The sequence below is a fragment of the Cervus elaphus genome, chromosome 18, assembly GCF_910594005.1.
Source record: "Cervus elaphus chromosome 18, mCerEla1.1, whole genome shotgun sequence".
Lineage (NCBI taxonomy): Eukaryota > Metazoa > Chordata > Mammalia > Artiodactyla > Cervidae > Cervus > Cervus elaphus.
This window is the reverse complement of record NC_057832.1, coordinates 39,650,968-39,671,655: the sequence shown is the minus strand read 5'-3', so window position 1 is coordinate 39,671,655 and position 20,688 is coordinate 39,650,968. Positions and strand designations below refer to the sequence as shown.

General features: G+C 40.4%; 1 protein-coding gene across 1 annotated transcript in view; it reads right to left on the bottom strand.

Annotated features, from left to right (window-relative positions):
• Positions 1-20,688, bottom strand: part of DNAH11 (dynein axonemal heavy chain 11) — a 350,658-nt gene that overhangs the window by 138,145 nt on the left and 191,825 nt on the right. Inside the window, exons 55-56 of the mRNA XM_043872240.1 lie at positions 12,864-13,025; positions 1,150-1,383 (exon numbers count right to left, since the gene is read on the bottom strand). Of these exons, the coding sequence (XP_043728175.1) occupies positions 1,150-1,383; positions 12,864-13,025 (396 nt within the window). The remainder of the gene's footprint in view (positions 1-1,149; positions 1,384-12,863; positions 13,026-20,688) is intronic.

The following is a 20,688-nucleotide window of genomic DNA, read 5'->3' as shown; positions in this document are numbered from 1 at the left end:
GGGCATAGAAGCAATGGGTGCCTGGCCTTTAGAATGTTTGAAGGACGTGGCCCGAGAGTCCTTCAGGGTGAAAGGTGCCAACATACGCTCCCCCAATCAGGTTCTACCTTATTTCCAGCCTAGGCACAGACAGTCCACCAGCATCCTTGGGGAGAGAACTAGCTCAATCTCTTGAAAAGCATATGGGCATACAATCTAATGAAAATACGCTGTAAAGGTCACTGGAGTTTCTTGCCCTGAGGTGAGCACCAGTGAGAACTGTATTTTCCCCTTCTAGCTCTACGGCCTGGCTGGCCCTTCACCAAAGTATTTGTCTCCTCACATTCTAATTTTTAAGCAGTTACAGAGAGGCTCCAGGAGTCGGTGATGGACAGGGAGGCCGGGCGTGCTGCAGCCCATGGAGTTGCAAAGAGTTGGACATGACTAAGTGACTGAACTGAACAGAGGCAGCTTGGAGTCATGGGCTTTATATAGATCTGGGCTCAAACTCCAAATTCACGGGCTCTGTGGCCTTCAATTCTTTGAGCCTCATGTGTAAATTCACAGTAGCAACACCTACTTCATATACTGGGTTTTTAACCATGGAATCAGATGATATGTGTACAGACCCACAACTAACACCCTGTGCGGATTGACTAAGGGAGATTAGAGGCGCGGCCCTTCAAGGCAGTGGAGGCCGTGTGGCTGGGGATGAAGACTGGATACTCTCATCTAAGAAAACTGGTGGCTAAAAGGAGCGGATCAGTTAGGTCAGAGGAAACTGCTGTACTTAGGGATCCCAGTCACAGCAACCCTTATCACAGCACCAGCCAAGAAATGACGCCTTCACTCGGGGTAGAGAACCTGAGACCAATCTGACAACAAGCCCAGAGCACCGGGAGATGACAGGAAGCCAGCTGTGCTCATCCCATTCACCATCTCTACACCGCCCAGCACGGAGCCGGGCCAGCCAACCAGCCGTGACAGCGCAAGTGGCCGACACCGTTCCTGGTTTAGGAGCGCGGGAACTGTGTGTTCTCTGTATCATTATCTACAGATTTTAGGACCAGGCATCTTACACAAGTGGGTTAAAAAGCTGCTTCAAAAGTAAACTATTTTTCAACGTTAAGAGCACAGGTATCACCGAGTAACAACATACCCTCGTCATACCTGAGAGGCTGTGGTTCTCAGCTTCTGGACACCATTCACCAAGTGCTCTTTCTTCTGGGACACTGCTTCTTGTTTCTTTTTCAACAGGTTCTTAAACAGTGATATTTGTTCCAGAAAACTCTTTGGGGTTGTATAGTTGTGTCTTTTCTCATTCTGGTAATACCTGGTACTCATTTCATGTACACTAGTGTGAACGTGGGCCATGAAAAGGCTAATAGAGTCTTTATCCAGGGGCTGAAAACATACATATTGCAATTCATATGAAATTCTCTCAAGTAAAAACAAAAATGCCAACTTTAAAAAAAGAAGAAAAATCAGCAACATTATACAGTATTTATTTTCTAAAAGCCAGCACCACTTACAGTAGATCTAGGAAAACTTAAAGTCTTTCAGAGACATCCACAGGTTTAGAGAGATGACAAGGAAGTATTCAGTTTAGTCACCTCTTCTTGCCAAGCAGGGCAAAGGATTCACCTGTGGTCCACATACCAAACCCAAAAGCCAAGATGCAACACAAGCGCTGCTTTTTACAACTTGATTTTTATCAAGTGTGTGATAGAGAAAATGCAGAAACTGAGACATGGGAAGTATTTTTGGTGTCACTTTCAAGCTAAGCTTTAGCCAAAGAAAACCAACAACTCTGCAGTCACTGGGGAGAAAAAAAAACAAACAAAAAACACACATATAGCTTAAGCTGAGAAATACACAGTTTTACAAGAATTTATGTTGAAATAAAACCTAGAGGGTAAGGTATAAAAGTCACTGTTTGTGGGAGAACAATACACCCATTCTCATTTGGAAAAAAAAAAAAACAAAGGAAAAAGGAGCAACTCTCCTTTGAAGAGTCGCTGGAGAACTCCCCACTAGACATTCTTTCTGGTTTTGTCCTCTACGACTTCTGAAGTAGTTAACTTTTTAATTTGTGGAGTCACATCTCCCTCATTTTAATGATTATTTATTGCATTCTGTACAAGATGAACCAGGTTCAATTAATCAAGGGAAGCCTAAAAATCAATTAATATGAATTAAATGAGCTACACCAACTCTTAGGAAAGTCACACATAATTTACCAAAGTGTTGTCAATAACACTCAGACATCTTTGGGGAAATTGCGCACAAGTGGCTGGTGGTGCAGTTAAACGTTTCAAAGCTGTGTCATTAACATCACAGCCAGGGGTGCGAGGAGAGACAGGCCGATTCTTGCTGGAGAAGAACGCCTCCAGAGCGAAGTCCACACACTCCACTTTCCAACCTCACGGAAAACGCCTGAGTGGGTTTAAAATATGTATAGATTGTTCTGCATATGAAAAATCCACTGTGCTAGTTACTAAAACGTTTTTAAAGCAAAAGTTAAATACAGAATGATACACAATTTGAATATTCTTTGTTTCCACTCGATCTAAGACATACGTGTATCACCAAATAGTGAATTCAGAATATAAATTTCTAAGGAAGTAATGCCATATAACTCACATCCCTGCGGGGATTTCATTTTTTCAAGAATCTGACTGCAATATAAATATGGGCAGAAATTCACTCGTGTCCTGTCTTGTTTTAACAAAACTCAAAGCCAGCATGTATCTTTCTAAAATAGATAAATATGTCCCCAGCCAAGTGCAATCTCCTTGCAGCAAAGGAAAAAAAAAAAAAATCTGGCCTCTACCCAACCATGATACTTATGAGGAAGCTCCTCGGCTGCCCATGAACAGCTCTCTTTAACAACAGTTTCATTTGTAAATCCGAGATGGAAGAAGTGGTTTCCGGTAGAGCTGGAAGAGGCCCGAGACAACTTGTCTCAATGGGGCAAAATAACTATTGTTATCGGGCTTAACAAAATGGCACAGCATGGGAGACTTGCAGAGCCAGGGAGCAGCTGGTTGTAATTCACACTGTTTTTCAGAAAACTCTAATCGTTCCAGAACAGACCTCTTTGATGACTGGTCTTCCCTGCATTCTCAATTTGTCACTTTCTCTTATGATAAGGTCAGTAGTGACAGCACTTCCTGACATTAACAGCTGTGGCTTTTAAAAGGGTCATTGTAGAACTACTAATTGCAGTAATTTCATTAGCATAAATTATTTATTCTGCCATTCATTTATCTCTAATTTTCTTTTGGGGGGCAGGGGGAGCTGGGAGGAGAGGGCTCCTGGTGCAGCTACAGCAATGGTGATGCTATGCTGTATTTTTCACTTTTAGAGGATGGAGTGAAGAACATCATTCCTGCTACATATGGCCCCTTAATGAAAACTGGTTGATCTCATTTGCAGTCATCTCGCAGCCAATCATGGTGAAGGCAAAAATAAAAAGAAGCAAAGTGCCAGTATCCAATGATTATAAACGCAAGGTTTCCCCACTAAGATGCCTTGGAAAACAATGCTGGATCCAATGCAGAGTCAAATGCAAAGAAGAAACTGTTTTTTCCTCTCATTAATAAAAAGTGTTTAATTTCTACCCTCCTGGTTGGCTCTCTGTAAACACAGAATCACAGATCTCTGCTGCTTGGTGTCCTGGTTCTCAGGCAGTCAGAATCACCAAGCACCCCAGCCACCTGACTCTTAGAGCAAATGTCCAGCACATCACTGCTATTGAAAACGACTGCAAAATTGGGATGAAAACCAATGCCTGGAAGCCAGAATGAAATCAAACCCTGTAAGTGCTGCATAAGATTTCACACATTCCCAAGACCAGCAAAGACTATTTACATTCAGTCCTAAAATTCAGTTCCAGAAGTATTGAATTCAAGGAAGGGAGCTAGGAGGGGCCAACAAGGGCAGATGAAAGAAAAAAACTTTTCCTTTCAAGTTTAACTTGGGATAATTTTGTAACATATAATAATGTCATATATCTATCATCCATCTTGATAGTTTTCCTCAGAAAATATTTCTATATTAATTTTTCACAGCTTTACTGAAGTATAATTAATATATAAAAACTGGACATATTTATTTTTAATAATTGTGAAGTTATTGATTTTCAGTAATTCCAAAGCTATTATTTGTACTTTTTAGTTCTTTTGGGAGCTGGTCAATCTATTAGAAACTGTGGTTGTAAGGTTGGTTTATTAAATAACACAAACTGAATAATGCACAAAGTGGCACAAAAATATTTGAGCTCCTCTGCTGATGATCTCGTAGTGCTAATAGACTCTCAGGAAAACATTGTGGAGGCAGCGAGGGACATTGGGTTTGAATCCTGAGACCTGGTGAGAGTTTCACTTCTGTCAAATTGGGCAAGTTATTCCTCCTGCCACAAAATCAAAAGCTAGACATTCCTCACTCCTTTTGACTCTGCTTCTTCTCTTCCTTTCAAGTCCTCCTTTGGAAGAGGCAAACATTTGTGCAATGGTCCATTCTACTGTTAGCATGTTTGTGTTTTCATTTTTGTCTTTAAGTTTAGAGACCAAGCCTGGGTTAAAGGCAAGTTGAAGCCCAGCACAAGCTAGTAATCTTCCAGATGAGTTTTTAATCCTTGAAGGAGCCTTCCAAGGTTCACTGACAGAATATTAAAACAAAGAAGCAATTGAGGTCTGAGGGTGTGAGGAGGTAAGATGGAAGCCATGTCAGCTAAACATCTCTCAGAGAAAGAAGACAAGGGAGGAGATGGTTCTGGCAAGACCAGTGAAGAGGAAAGCCACAAAACTATAGCTAGGAGGGACTGATGCTCCTGTGTGATTCAGCTAAACTTTCAACTTAATAGCAAGTCCAAGTTCCTGGGCAGCTGTGAAAATTGGACCCTCCTTTCCAGGAAGAGGGGATTCCTAAGTTCTCATACGTAAGTTTGCAAAAACCCTGGAAAGCAGCATTCTATTGCTTTTTGCAATTCTACTGTAAACTTAATTAACATGCACAGAGCAAGAAATGTATGGTGTGTAGTATATTAGTGCACACGTGCAGAGGAGAAAGGGAGCTCAAGAATGGGGAGTATATTAACCACCACTGGGCCTCCTCTCATCTGTTTGAAGACAGGCTTAAGCTGGTATGAGATTTAGGCAGATTGAGTAAGAATTTGGTTATATTTGCTTTTGTCTTGATCTTTTAAAATCATACCACTATTCCTCAGAAAAAGGATATTTTTCACAAATTCACAGAATTTCTCTTGCACAGGGTTATCTTTCTACTTTTGAAATTCATACTTAATAATCCTCACTTTATTTCAAAGGAAGAACTGTGCTAAAAATTGTGAACAGAAATGCTGCTAATGTACCTGTCACTAGCAAAACAGTATTTACTAGGCTTTATGCTTGGTCTAACATTTTAAAAGGAAGCTAGAAACCAGTCACAAAGTCAGTCTTTGATATACAGAAGTATAGTAACTTTGTCGGCATTCTGAGTGCAGCACTTTAACAGCATCGTCTTTTAGGATTTGAAATAGCCCAGCTGGAATTCCATCAGCTCCACTAGCTTTGTTCGTACTGATTCTTCCTAAGGCCCATTTGACTTCACACTCCAGGATGTCTGCCTCTAGGTGAGTGATCACACCATCGTGATTATCTGGGTCATTAAGATCTTTTTTGTCTAGTTCTGTGTATTCTTGCCACCTCTTCTTAATATCTTCTGCTTCTGTTAGGTCCATACAGTTTCTGTCCTTCATTGTGCCCATCTTTGCATGAAATGTTCCCTTGGTATCTCTAATTTTCTTAAAGAGATCTCTAGTCTTTCCCATTCTACTGTTTTCCTCTATTTCTCTGCAATGTTCACTCAGGAATGCTTTCTTATCTCTCCTTGCTATTCTTTGGACCTCTGCATTCACATGTGTATATCTTTCCTCTTCTCCTTTGCCTTTCAGGTCTCTCTTTCTCTCAGCTATTTGTACGGCCTACTCAGACAGCCTTTTGCCTTCTTCGATTTCTTTCTCTTGGGGATGGTCTCGATCACTGCCTCCTGTGCAATGTTATGAAACTGTGCCCACAGTTCTTCAGGCACTCTATCAGATCTAATCCTTTGAATCTGTTTGTCACTTACACTGTACAATTGTAAGGGATTTGATTTAGTTCATACCTGAATGGCCTAGTGGTTGTCCCTACTTTCTTCAATTTAAGTCTGAATTTGGCAATAAGGAGTTCATGATCTGAGCCACAGTCAGCTCCTGGTCTTGTTTTTGCTGACTGTATAGAACTTCTCCATCTTCACACACAAAGAATATAATCCATCTGATCTCGCTATTGACCATCTGGTGATGTTCAAGTGTAGAGGCATCGCTTGTGTTGTTGGAAGAGGGTGTTTGCTATGACCAGTGTGTTCTCTTGGCAAAACTCTGTTAGCCTTTGCCCTGCTTCATTTTGCATGCCAAGGCTCAACTTGCCTGTTACTTCAGATATCTCTTTACTTCCTACTTTTGCATTCCAGTCCCCTATGATGAAAAGGACATCTTTCTTTGGTGTTAGTTCTAGAAGATCTTGTAGATCTTCATAGATTTGTTCAACTTCAGCTTCTTTGGCATTAGTTGTTGGGCATAGACTTGAATTACTGTGATATTGAATGGTTTGCCTTGGAAACAAACCAAGATCATTCTTTCATTTTTGAGATTGCACCCAAGTACTGCATTTTGGACTCCTTTGTTGACAATGAGGATTATTACATTTCTTCTAAGGGATTCTTGCCCACAGTAGTAGACAAAATGGTCATCTGAATTAAATTCCCCAATACCAGTCCATTTTAGTTCACTGATTCCTAAAATGTCGATGTTCATTGTTGCCATCTCCTGTTTGACCACTTTCAATGTACCTTGATTCATGGACCTAACACTTGAGGTGCCTATGCGATAGTGTTCTTTACAGCATCGGACTTTACTTTCACCATCAGACACATCCACACAATAACAATGGGCATTGTTTCCACTTTGGCTGAGCCTTTTCATTCCTTCTGGAGTTATTTCTCCACTGATCTTCAGTAGCATATGGGGCACCTTCCAACCTGGAGAGTTCATCTTTCAGTGTCCTGTCTTTTTGCCTTTCCATACTGTTCATGGGGTTCTCCAGGCAAGAATATGGAAGAGGTTTGCCATTCCCTTCTCCAGTGGATCATGGTTTGTCAAAACTCTCCACCGTGACCCATCTGTCCTGGGTCCCTGTGCGGCATAGCTCATAGTTTCATTGTGTTAGACAAGGCTGTGATCCATGTGATCAGATTGGTTACTGTCCTGTGGTTATGCTTGTCATTCTGTCTCCCCTCTGATGGATGAGTATAAGAAATTTGTGGAAGCCTTCTGATGGGAGAGACTGGCTGTGGGAAGAACTGGGTCTTGCTCTGGTGGGCAAGGCCATGTTCAGTAAATCTTTAATCATACTTGCTGCTGATGGGTGGGGCTGTGTTCCCTCCCTGTAGTTTGGCCGAAAATCAAACTATGGTAGGGTAATGGTGACCTCCTCCAAAAGACTCACGCCAGCATGCTGCGCCTCCCAGGACTGCTGCAGCCCGAGTGCCTGTCCCTGAAGCAGGTCAGTGCTGAGTCTTGCCTGAATAGGAGACACTCAAAGACAGGTCTGGCTCAGTCTCTTGTGGATATCACTGCTCCTTTCCTTGGGTCTTGGTGTGCACAAGGTTTTATTTCTGCACTTCAAGCATCTCTGGTGGGTATGAGGTTTGATTTTAAAGTGATTATGCCCCTCACCCCTCCTATCATCTTGTTGGGGCTTCTCCTTTGCCCTTGGACATGGGGTATCTTTTTTGGTGGGATCCAACATTCTTCTGTTGATGGTTGTTGAGCAGCTAGTTGCGATTTTGGTGTTTTCACAGAAGATGAGTGCACATCTTTCTACTCAGCCATCTTGACTCACTCAATATTCTGATAAATTTGGAAAACTCAGCAGTGGCCACAGAACTGGAAAAGGTCAGTTTTCATTCCAATCCCAAAGAAGGGCAATGCCAAAGAATGTTCAAGCTGCCGTACAACTACGTTCATTTCACATGCTAGCAAGTTCATGCTCAAAATTCTCCAAGCTAGGCTTCAATAGTACGTGAACCAAGAACTTCCAGATGTGCAAGCTGGATTTATAAAATGTAGAGGAACTAGAGATCAAATTGCCAACATCTGTTGGATCAAGAAAATGCAAGAGAATTCCAGAGAAACATCTACTTCTGCTTCACTGACTATGCTAACATCTTTGACTGTGTGGATCACAACAAACTGTGGAAAATTCTTCAAGAGATTGGAATACCAGACCACCTGACCTGCCTCCTGAGAAATCTGTTGCAGGTCAGGAAGGAACAGTTAGGACTGGACATGGAACAGTAGTCTGGTTCCAAATCGGGAAAGGAGTACATCAAAGCTGTATATTGTCACCCTGCTTATTTAACTTATGTGCAGAGTACATCATGAGACATGCTGGGCTGGATGAAGCACAAGCTGGAATCAAGATTGCCTAGAGAAATATCAATAACCTGAGATATGCAGGTAACACCACTCTTATGGCAGAAAGCGAAGAGAAATAAAAAGCCTCTTGATGAAAGTGAGAGAGGAGAGTGAAAAAGCTGGCTTAAAACTCTGCATTCAAAAAACTAAGATCATGGCATCTGGTCCCATCACTTCATGGCAGATAGATGGGGTAACAATGATAAACAGTGAGAAACTTTATTTTCTTGGGCTCCAAAATCACTGTAGATGGTGACTGCAAGCCATGAAATTAAAAGATACTTTCTCTTTGGAAGAAAAGCTATGACAAACCTAGACAACATATTAAAAAGCAGAGACATTACTCTACCAACAGAGGTCTACCTAGTCAAAGCTATGGTTTTTCTAGTAGTCATGTATGGATATGAGAATAGGACTATTAAGAAGGCTGATCATTGAAGAACTGATGCTTTTGAACTGTGGTTTTGCAGAAGACTCTTGAGAGTCCCCTAGACTGCAAGGAGATCAAACTAGTCCATCCTAAAGGAAATCAACTCTGAATATTCATTGGAAGGACTGATGCTGAGGCTCCGATACTTTTGGCCACCTGATGTAAAGAGCTGACTTGTTGGAAAGGACCCTGATACTGGGAAAGATTGAAGGCAGGAGAAGAAGGGGGAGACAGAGGTTGGATGGCATCACCGACTCAATGGACATGAGTTTGAGCAAGCTCTGGGAAATGGTGAAGGACAGTTAAGCCTGGCGTGCTGCAGACCGTCGCAGAGTCGGACACGACTGAGCCACTGGACAACAACAACAACATAGTGTTTTCCTCCTTGGGTGGACATTTTCCCATGACCAGTTTGGAAGATGGCAGGAAAATATGCCATTCTGATGTTGCCAAATCTTCAACAAGTTCTACATGGAAGAGATGACAGAATGTGAAATAAAGTCATTTTCTTGACAAAGCTGATGATACTGAGCTAGGGTAACTATTTTGCAGTATCTCAGCAAAGGGACAGAGCCTTTTTCCTTGCCAGTTGGAGGACATGCCTGAAAAGGATGATCTCCATCTTGCTGACATCCTCTTTTCTACTCCTTTCAGAGCAAACTTCACTCCTCAGAGAGCTCATCATCTCACTTCCATTCAATAATCTCTCTTTTCATCAAGTCTTGCTTTCAAGTATGTCAATTATTCATTTTGACTTGAAAAACCAAAAGCATCACTTATCTTTTAACACCTGTTTCTCTTGCCTTTTCCCCTGAATTTTCCTAACTGGGACCCATAGACTTCTCAATAAGCCCTGCTCCCAATTATCATTTTCAAACTGATCCCCAGGCACAGCCAGAGGGTCTCCCCTCCCTCCATATACCGTGTCGTCCCGTCCCCATTTCCAAGGGTCCTGTGAGGCGTGTTTATTGACACAAAGTCATCAGGTAAATAGCTGGTGATACTCAAGTGTCAAGCTATTTTGGTCTTTCTGTCAGCTGTCATTTTAGTTCAATGCCAGGTAACAGGAAAGTAGCACAAACATTTACTTAGAAGCAATCAGCCAACACCCCTGGGTTCTGAGTGTGTACGGACTGAAAATTATATGTCAATGCACACAAAACCACTTGCCTTTAATGACTCCTTTCTCTGTGGCTAAAGGAGGGGAGGGTCACCTTGTATAAGTACCTTACACTCAGCAAATGAGGTCAATAATTAAGAAGTACCTAAATTATGCTGATAACTCTCAGTCTCAATGATCAAAATTAAAACTAAGAAATTGATCAAATTAGTATTCATTTAAAAAATGTAAAAGCTGTTTTTGACCTCTACTGAAAAGGCCCCACACATTTTTAGAACATGGACACGTTGCACTCTGAATTATAATTATTGCTCCTGAGCAACAAATTAGGAAGGTGGGAAAGTTAAATAGGCACGCAGCACTGGAATGAAATCATCTGGCTAATTTGTTTCCAGGCATAATTCGGCGCCACAGAAATGGGAAAGGGCTTTTTAAATTCTTATTTGGCACTCAGCATCCTATAGGAGGCATCGCGATACCACCAAATAGAGTTGAGGACCTGCAAGGAGCCCTCTGGACTTAAAGTGATGCAAGTCCCGCCTCATCCAGCAGATGTCAATGGTCACTGGCGTATTCAAGCTCCTTCAGGAAGAGCCGTCTCCCTCAAGGGCAGGAGAAAACCTGCATCAGAGCAGCAAAGGCAAGAGGCTTAACGCACTATCCAGACACTTGTAAACCCTGTCTCCTCCTATTTGGGAAATGAACATTAAGAAGCCAAGCACACTGGTCCTTTACTCTTCCTTACCAAGCCAGCCTGATCAAACAACTGGATAAAAGAGATTTCTGCTTACTAAAGGACACATGCTGGCTCTCTCCCTCTAGTGATTCAGTGTTCTGAACCCTCTTATAATCATCAGAAGACAAAATAATGACCTACGTAATTCCAGGAATGCGGTGGGCCTAGCATTAGCTGAAGACATTTGTGTTAATAGCTGTGACCATTATTTGTGATCATATTTAATGATGGTCTTCTGGATTTTAAAGTATAAAAGATTTTTGGTAGATTTAATGCAAGTGTTAGTCTCCATTAAGTGGGGTTCCTTTGACTCTTCAGGAAGACACATCATGGGGAGAACAGCATTTCAGACAGAAATCAATCAATCCTGTGATGGTACACTACTACTCTTGTTCATGAGAACAAATTTACATATATTTCCCTCAGTGTAAGAGGGGCTTTGCGGTGCTCCCTGACCAGTGGAAAACAGTGACTATCACTTAAAAACAACAGAACCACACAGTAATATTACTCTCTCTTTACCCCCCCAAATCCTGTTGTTGTTTTAAAGGTCTGGGTAAGTTCATTCAATGTTAGGGGTGAGTATAGAGACAGGCAAGAGAAAGAAATTTCTGGCTATGGAAAAAAACAGTGAAATAGAAGAGCTCAGGTTTTTCATTTATTTATAGAAATGTTTTAAGTGTGTGTGTGAAGACAAGAAATTGAGAGAAGGTGTTTAGATATCTTAACTCTGTCATATATGTCTTTAATATGTTGCGTGACAGTTCTTTCCTGGCATTCTGGCACTAAATAGTTAATAAGGACTTCCCTGGTGGCTCAGACAGTAAAGTGTCTACCTACAGTGCGGGAGACCCAGGTTCGATCCCTGGGTCGGAAAGATCCTCTGGAGAAGGAAATTGGCAGCCCACTCCAGCACTCTTGCCTGGAAAACCCCATGGACCGAGGAGCGTGGTCCATGGAGTTACAAGGAGTCGGACACGACTGAGTTAATAAACTTTAGAAAAAAATAAACCATATAAGATAAAGCTTTATATATTATGTATATAAATATGCAGTAAAGCTAGCTGTATTACAAACAATTCATTAAATAAGTAAAAACGCCCAGATTTCTAATCACCTGGCCACCAGAAGATGTACCATGAGCAAAATGTGAAAGGATGGCTTTGGAAAAGCAGCAGCTACACCTTTGGGAGTAGGGAGGCTACAGCAGGCTGCCCTGTTCACTGTTTCAACTGGTAACAGACTTCACTCCTTACATATCCCCAGTCTTGTTTGTGGCTCTGAGAATCCCTTTTCCTGTCTGACTTATTCTAGGCACCCTTTCTCCTCAAGCCTCCATGGAATTGGAAGACAAAACTCCCTAGGAAATGTTCACAATCACCCTCCTTCCAAACTACCTAATCAGAAAGATGCTTGCTTCACACATAACTTAATTTCTAGGAGGTCTAATGATTCCCTCATATCCACATTTCTTTTTCTCTTTGAATCTGAATGAAGTTTTATTTGTTTCATGCAACCATTTGAAAATGCAACAGGAGGTGGAAATTTCATCATGAGCAAATGATATACATGATCTATAAAACATAAACCCATAGAACAATAAAGCAGATACATTATATGACTTAATCATTACTAAATCCACAGGGGCTGATTTTTCACCTAACAATATCATAAATGAGAAAAATCACAAAATTGCCTTACTTTGTTAAGATCAAGCATTGCGTAGCTATGGGTGGCTACTTTTTTGTTTAGGTTTTTAGTTGTGGATTTAAAGGATTTATATCCAGTAAGCCCTGTTATGATTCAAGTAAGTGATGATCCTGGCCTTTTGGTGAGTCCGTGGATGAGTAAGAACTTGATCACGTGCTATGTGTGTACACATCTCAACTGAACACTAAAAGATCAGTCACTATATTCCATAGAATGTAAACTCACAAGGATGATATCATCTTAAACGAACAAGGACAACTTTCTGCTCTAAGGTGTGTTTCTGAAAGTATTTACTGAGGATTTGGGTCCGAGTGTGCGGGTACACGAGTGTTTTGAGAGAGAGCGATTGGAGGCTGACACAGCATACCTCAGTTCCCTTGGTTTCCTCCATGAACCTCCTGCTGACTGTGACCAGAGCCTCCTGGGGCCAGGCATGGAACCAGTCAACAGCCGTGCAGTTAACCAGGGCTGGGAACTTCCGAGCTCTACTTCTCAGCGTGTGACCAACCGGAGAGAAACACAAAATGATCTGTGGAGACACGGGGGCAGGGCAGAACCAGGAGGGTGATGAGTGAGCAAGGAATCACACTGAGACCCTGGACAATGAAAGAAAGGAGCGCAGCCAACCGTGACATTAAAGCAGCCTGAAGCACCACAGAGTGGAAAGCAACATTAACCTCCCTGCTAATCAGAGTACACAGGACCCCGTCGGACGGACATACAGAATACTGCTGTGTGCCTTCCTTAAAACCAGGCCCTCTCCTTCTGAACGTTTTTGATGACCGTCATGTATAGTGAGAAGTTCATTCTTTTCTATTACACAAGTCACATTATGACAGTAAAAAATAAAAAATGAAAGATCAAATCTCTGTGATAATACCAAGACTTTCATCTTCTGGCTCCTATTATGTAATTCACCAGGCTCCATAAAACTGTGCATAAGATACTTTTAAGAAAACAATATTTTGTCATATTGAATACTTTGTTCCCATTTAAAATAAAATACATTCACTTGAGTTCATGCTTAACATTTTTAAAAGAGTAAAAAGGTCGGTTTACACATGATCCCAAAGAGAAATCTGTAAGTTTGCAAAGTTCTATTTAAGTATTCAATGACTTAAGAGTTCATTTAAATCAGGAAGTTTCCATCCTCTCTTTAGTGACTCGGCTGCTACTATCAAGAGTGCCTGAGTTCGGCTGAGACGCGTGTCACCGAAGCTCAGTGAGGCAAGCAGGTTGTCAGGAGTCGGGCGGGTCTGAAAATCCTCCCTAGGATCATCAGATGTGGTGCTCTGTGTATACACTAGCACAAAGGAGGTGCTTATGAAGCACCCCTTTCGTTCTCTGCCTTCTCTCCCAGGTCACTGTGAACTTGAGGGCACTGGGGGAGCTGGTGCCAATTGGGATAGCGTCTGAGGACAAGTCTTGGTTTTCTTTTTTCTAGACACGGCTTGCACTTGATGACATACACAAAGCTCAGCGGTTCTCTTAATGAAATCTCTCACACTCTGAGATCAGGCATCTGACAAAACCATTTTTCATGAGATACGATTTTTCCCACATTGCAGTTTAGAATTCATGTCATAAAAACCATAATAATATATGAAACCTTATATTCTCATTTAACAGGTGCTTTTACTCTGTTAATTGTATATACTATGGCTCTTCAACAACTCGAGATGAATCCTAAGATCTTAAGTGCTTTCCAACAATGCATAAGCTGGCTGATCATTTATTTTTTTATATTCAAGAGTCTAATTACAAATCTAATAACTGCTCTAAAATTGCGTGTCTTCAGTAACGAGCCTCAGTTACAATGCAGAATTTTCACTTAAAACACAGTTTTTAGATTTCTCCTCTCAACCTTGTCTCCCCAAACATGAATATATTTCTTTTTTGTCCTCCAAGTTGGTTTTTCACACCCAACTTACCTCTCATTCATGACAATTTTAGAAACTTCATTTATATGTAATTTTAACAAAGGCAGAGGAGGGGGAAGCTCATTTGAGTTAATAAATATTTCCCTCACTTCTACACTTGCTATATTTCTACATTTATTACTGGCATACTATCAGGTCTTAAAAGTGTGTTAGAAAACAAAGCATCTGAATCATACCTGGTTAGCCTCAGGATAAAACACTTTGAGTAAGTATCACTAGATATGCCTTATTTACTGGAAGATAATATAGAATGCTGATTAAAAAAAACACACTATTTCCTTTTCTTCAATTTTACAGTTGAAGACATCTTTTCCCCCTATGTTATTTATTGTGGCTTAAATAAGGATGCTCACAGTACCATCTAAATTTCACATGGGGGGCAGGCGACAGGAGGCTGGTGGTTTTCAAAGATAGGAGTTGGTGAGAAATGCAAATTCTTGGATCTAATCCAGACTTGGGAATCAGAGGACTCAGGCCTCGGGGTGGGGCTCGGTAACCTGTGTTTGCAACAAGCTGTCCACGTGACTCTGACGCCCACAGCTACAACCTAATCATCTGAAATTTTCTGTGGGAATACCTAAATGAAGCATTTACATTTCTAATGCTTTTGCAGTTGGTGAAACACTCACAGAATCTAAATTTCTATCTACATACAGAGTGAAATAGAAAATTTAGAGAATTTTAAATAAATCAGATAATCCTTAATAACCGAAATCCTATCTCATAAAATAGACCCTGGGAACAAAATCAGAGAAATATGCTTGTTCACAAGTACTTTCTACGAAGGGAAAGGATCCGTCCTAGCAGCCTGGAGGAGTGCGAGGATTGCTCAGATTCTCAGATCAGTAATCTCCACCTTTGCTAGAAATCTAGCACAGATTCTCTCTCCATCCAGCTTTCTGTGGCAGTGGTCTTATGTCAGGTTTTTTCGAGAGCCCAAGTGAATGTCTGGAAACTGCTGGTTGCTTTGTTCTTTTAAAAAATAGTCTCCACAACTTTAGATACTCCGGAGTAAACTTGAGTTGTTGCCTCAAAGAACACTGTTGTAAGGAGTCGGGGGAATCGTCCTATAATGATCCTATTATAGTTCCCTCATTTCATGAGAGATTAACATAGTAAAGGACTGATAAGAAATAAGACAAGTAAATGATTAGAAAAAAGGGTGTAATATCTATAATTTACCCTTTCAGTTCTGTTGATATATAATTGACAAATAAAACTGTAAGATGTTTGATATGTATAATGTGACAATTTAAAAACAGACATTGTGAAAGGATTCCCCCCACTGAGTCAGTTACACATCCTTCACCCCATATGTTTACTTTTTTTAGTGAGAATATGTAAGCTCTACTTAGCAAATTTCAATTATACAATACAGTATTATCAACCATGTGTGCGTGTTAGTTGCTCAATTGTGTCTGACTCTTTGTGACCCCATGGACTGTAGCCCACCAGGCTCCTCTGTCCATGGAATTTTCCAGGCAAGAATACTGGAGTGGGTTGCCATTTCCTTCTCCAATTGTCAACTATAGTCACCATGTTAATCTCTAGGTCCTCAGACCTTCTTTATCTTGTAATTGAAAGTTTATAGCCTTCTACCAGTCTCTCTCCCTATTTCTCTTACCCCTTACCAACCACTTTTCTACTGTTTCTGTAAGTTCTACTTTCTTTTATCCCACATATTATTGTTACCATGTAGTGTTTGTCTTTCTCTGTCTGGCTTATTTCACTTAAATGATGCCCCCAAGGCTCAACCATGTTGTCACAAGTAACAGAATTTTCTTCTTTTTTAAGGCAGAACAGTTCCCATTGTGTTTGTGTATCCATATGTGACTGTGTAGATATATGTGTGTTTATATCTTGCATTTTCTTGATTTGCTCATCCCTTTACGGACACTTCAGTTGTTTCCATACATTGGCTACCGTGGATAAATGCTGCTAGGAGTATGAGAGTGTTTTTGGTCAAATGCTTTTTCTCCATCTACTGAGATGATCATATGATGCTTAGCCTTCATTTTGTTAATGTGGTGTATCATAATGACTGACTTGATGTTCAACCATCCTTGCATTCTTCAATAAATCTCACTTGATCATGGTGTAGGATATACTTCTAATGTATTGTTGAATTCAGCTTGCTAACATTTTGTTGAAGATTTTTGCATCTATGTGTCACGGATATTGTCCTGTAATTTTCTTTTCTTGTGGTATCCTTATCTGGCTATGGTATCAGGGTAAAACTGGCCTTATAAAATGAGGGTTTCCACTCCTTCTGTTTTTGGAAGAGGCTGAGAAGGATTGATATTAATTTTTCTTGAAATATTTGGAGGAAGTCACCAGTGAAGCCATCTGGTCCTATAAAATATACCTATGAAATACTTCAGTCTACTATAACATCCATGCAAATACTCATTTTATACCTTAGGAGTCATTATCTGGTTATCCTCTGAAGTGCATCAGTAGAGACTACACAGGCTAGGGATGTTTAACAAGCATTTCATATACTCTAATGGAAGCCTGCATTATTAAGTTGGCTACCTGAGCTCTTAGCTAACTTCTCTTATCACCATAAGTGGTTGGTTGGTTAGCATCATGAATACTGAATATGATTGTTCAATGATGAAATGATATTGTTCATGATATCTTAGAAATACAGAAATAGCTGTACTTGCACCTCCACTGTTCAAGAAACAAAACAGGAAAATACAGTCTGAAGTATCCCAGTAATTTTCCCCTTGACACCTTAGACTTTGGGTTTGACCAGTCCTGTGGTAAATAGCTTACAGAAAGGAGAAACTTTTTGTACTTTTATGCAATACCAATGAGAATCTTTGCTTAATTCTACCATGAAATATTTCTATACCTGCCTCAAAGGAAAGTGGCCAGAGGACTAGTCAGGTTCCTAAAAAGACAGAGTCGGGATTACAAGCTTATAGGCCAGATTTTAAGACTTCGAAACTTAGTTCTGTGCTACAAACCCTATATATGCCAGAGTTCAGTCCGAGGCTTCTCTCTCTGCAGCACACCTTAAATTGGGAAATTTGGGGGGATCAGCCCCCACCCCTGAACTGGTGCCATCTACTTCCAAGCACTGAAGGCCCCTGAAATATATGCCCAGACAGTTCCTCACAACTGCAAATGACCAAATTGGCTTAAGTTAGTTCCCAGCAATGGACTGGAAATAAAAGTCAGCTAAGAAAGTTAAAAATGCCTCAGACAGCTGTGTTCTTTTCTAAAAGCAAATTCTCACAAGTAAAAAGCAAACCCTGAAATCACCATCTATATATTTTCTACAGCTCTAACATTTGGATGTCAGGAACTTGCTTTTGGTATCCATACCATAGAATTTTCTATTCCCTTTTTTCCCCTCTACACAGGTGTTGTGACTCATTTGCAATAACCCCCTTTTCATTGTGCTCTGTAATACATTTCAATTTCTTTTAGATTAGATCCCATGCAAGTACATATTCATTTGTATATCACTAAAGGCCTCAGTCCATTTCCTCTTGTGACAGAAATTTGAATAGCTACCATCGCTGTATTTTTTTTCCAGTTGATATGTTTATTCTCATATAGAGGTAATCCTCCCACATACTCACTTCAGAAGCTTCTAGCCATAACTTGTGCTTGCATTTATCCTCAAAGTCTTAGTATTTTTCAAGAATGATGAGATCTCAATCTTACTGAGAGAATCCTCATAGGAATGGAAGTTTAGCCTAGAAATGATTCCTCAGTTTGACTGTTTTAATATCACTATCATCTTTATATATTTTTCTGTATTATACCCTCACCTAATAACTTTATAACTTCAATTATTTTTATGAGGTTCAACAGCATCTACAGCACGCACACATTCTACAGGTATTTACATTTATTTTCTTTCTAGGTAACACACAATGAAATCGTTCCCATGACCTTTCACTTGTGAATATTGGTCAGTACAGATATTTACAAGGGGTAAAACATTTTTCACCGGAGAGTTTAAATTATTTTATTTTTTTCTTAACTGAAAACCTCTTCAATTCATAAAGAAGTTGTATGTGGAAGCCTAATAGAGCAAAGAGCAAATGCATTCCTGAGGAGTAAAGACAGTAGGAATTATATTCCCCACTGTATTTCTTTCCCACTCATCCCTGTGTATATGAGGAGAAGAATCCCTGTCTGCAGGGCTGGCACTGCACACGCTACCCGCAGGCTGGTCTGCAGCCCCGTAACCTCGTATAGTGGTGGTTATTAAAAACAGAACATCACGGAGAGGGTGTGGAGAAAAGGGAACCCTCTTACACTGTTGGTGGGAACGCAAACTAGTACAGCCACTATGGAGCAGTGGAGATCCCTTAAAAAGCTAGAAATAGAACTGCCATATGACCCAGCAATCCCACTGCTGGGCATACACACTGAGGAAACCAGAGCTGAAAGAGACATGTGCACCCCAATGTTCATCACAGCACTGTTTATAATAGCCAGGACATGGAAGCAACCTAGATGTCCATCAGCAGACGAATGGATAAGGAAGCTGTGGTACATATACACCATGGAATATTACTCAGCTGTTAAAAAGAATTCATTTGAATCAGTTCTAATGAGGTGGATGAAACTAGAGTCTACTATACAGAGTGAAGTAAGCCAGAAAGAAAAACACCAATACAGTATACTAACACATATATATGGAATTTAGAAAGATGGAAATGATAACCCTGTATGCGAGACAGCAAAAGAGACACAGATGTATAGAACAGTCTTTTGGACTCTGTGGGAGAGGGCAAAGGTGGGATGATCTGGGAGAATGGCACTGAAACATGTATATTATCGTGAAACAGATCACCAGTCCAGGTTCGATGCATGAGACAGGGTGCTCGGGGCTGGTGCACTGGGATGACCCTGAGGGATGGGATGGGGAGGGAGGTGGGAGGGGGGTTCAGGATGGGGAACACATGTACACCCGTGGCGGATTCATGTCAATGTATGGCAAAACCACTACAATATTGTAAAGTAATTAGCCTCCAATGAAAATAAATAAATTTATATTAAAAAAAAAACCAGAACATCAGATGCAGATGCCTGAACATCTACTCAAGGGGTCCATATTTGAAGGACCCATTAAGGTTTCTTCCTTGTGATCTGTGCTTCTCTGTTAGCAGAGTGGCCACACTTTTGCTGACATTCTGTACACAGGAAGTTCTAAGAACAAGTGCCATTGATGCTGGCAAATCCCACTTTTAGGCATTTAACATATGGTACAGGTAGCATTTCAAATTGATTATAATGAAAGATTATAAGTGGTGTTGGGACAATTTGGGGGAGAAAAAGAAAGCCCACCTTATTTTGCAAAAAGCAACCAGGACTGAACGTTAAAGAAACTATAGATTAATTTAAAGAAAATTCAGAATAGTATTTTCATAACCACAGAGTATGAAAATGTTTCCTAAAAAGCAAATCCATTAAGAAAAAAGTTACATATATTTAACATTAAGTTATATAAAGAGCTCCCATAAATCAATAAAAAATTCTAACAAACCAAGAGGGAATTGGCAAAGGGTATAACTGGATAAAGGGTTCAAATAGTTATTGAAAATAAAGTGCATTTGAGTTAAACAGTTCACCCCATACCCCAAGTTCTTAAAATATTTGCTATTTTTTTCCCTGTGGGAGATTTTGACACAAAATGGCAAAGAGGGAGGTAGAGAAAATAGAGATGTGGAAAAAAGAATTAATTCTGAATAAATGCTTTGTATGTATGTCTATACACATAGAAAGTTGAAAGAAAATAAACCAATGTGTTTTCAGTCATTATCTCTAGATAATATAACTAAGCATAGTTTTTACTTTCTTCATGTGGTTCTGTATTTTTAAAATTCTTTATAATGAACATATGCTTCTTATAAAAAATGAATCTCTTCTCTCTATATACATACATGTATACACACGTGTACATAACATATATTTGTCTTTGTTTACTAAGTCGTGTCTGGCTCTTTGTGACCCCATGGATGACAGCCCACCAGGTTCCTCTGTCCACGGGATTTCCTAGGCAAGAATACTGGAGTGGGTTCAGTTCCTGGGTTCAGTTCCTTTGCCAGCCTCCAGGGGATATTCCTGACCCAGGGATCAAACCCACGTTGGATTGCATTGCATTGCAATAGGTTCTTTACCACTGAGCCACAAGGGTAGCATATATAACAATATAACATGTATACACACACACACACACACATATATACTGGGGAAGTAAATATATAATTTAAAAATACAAAA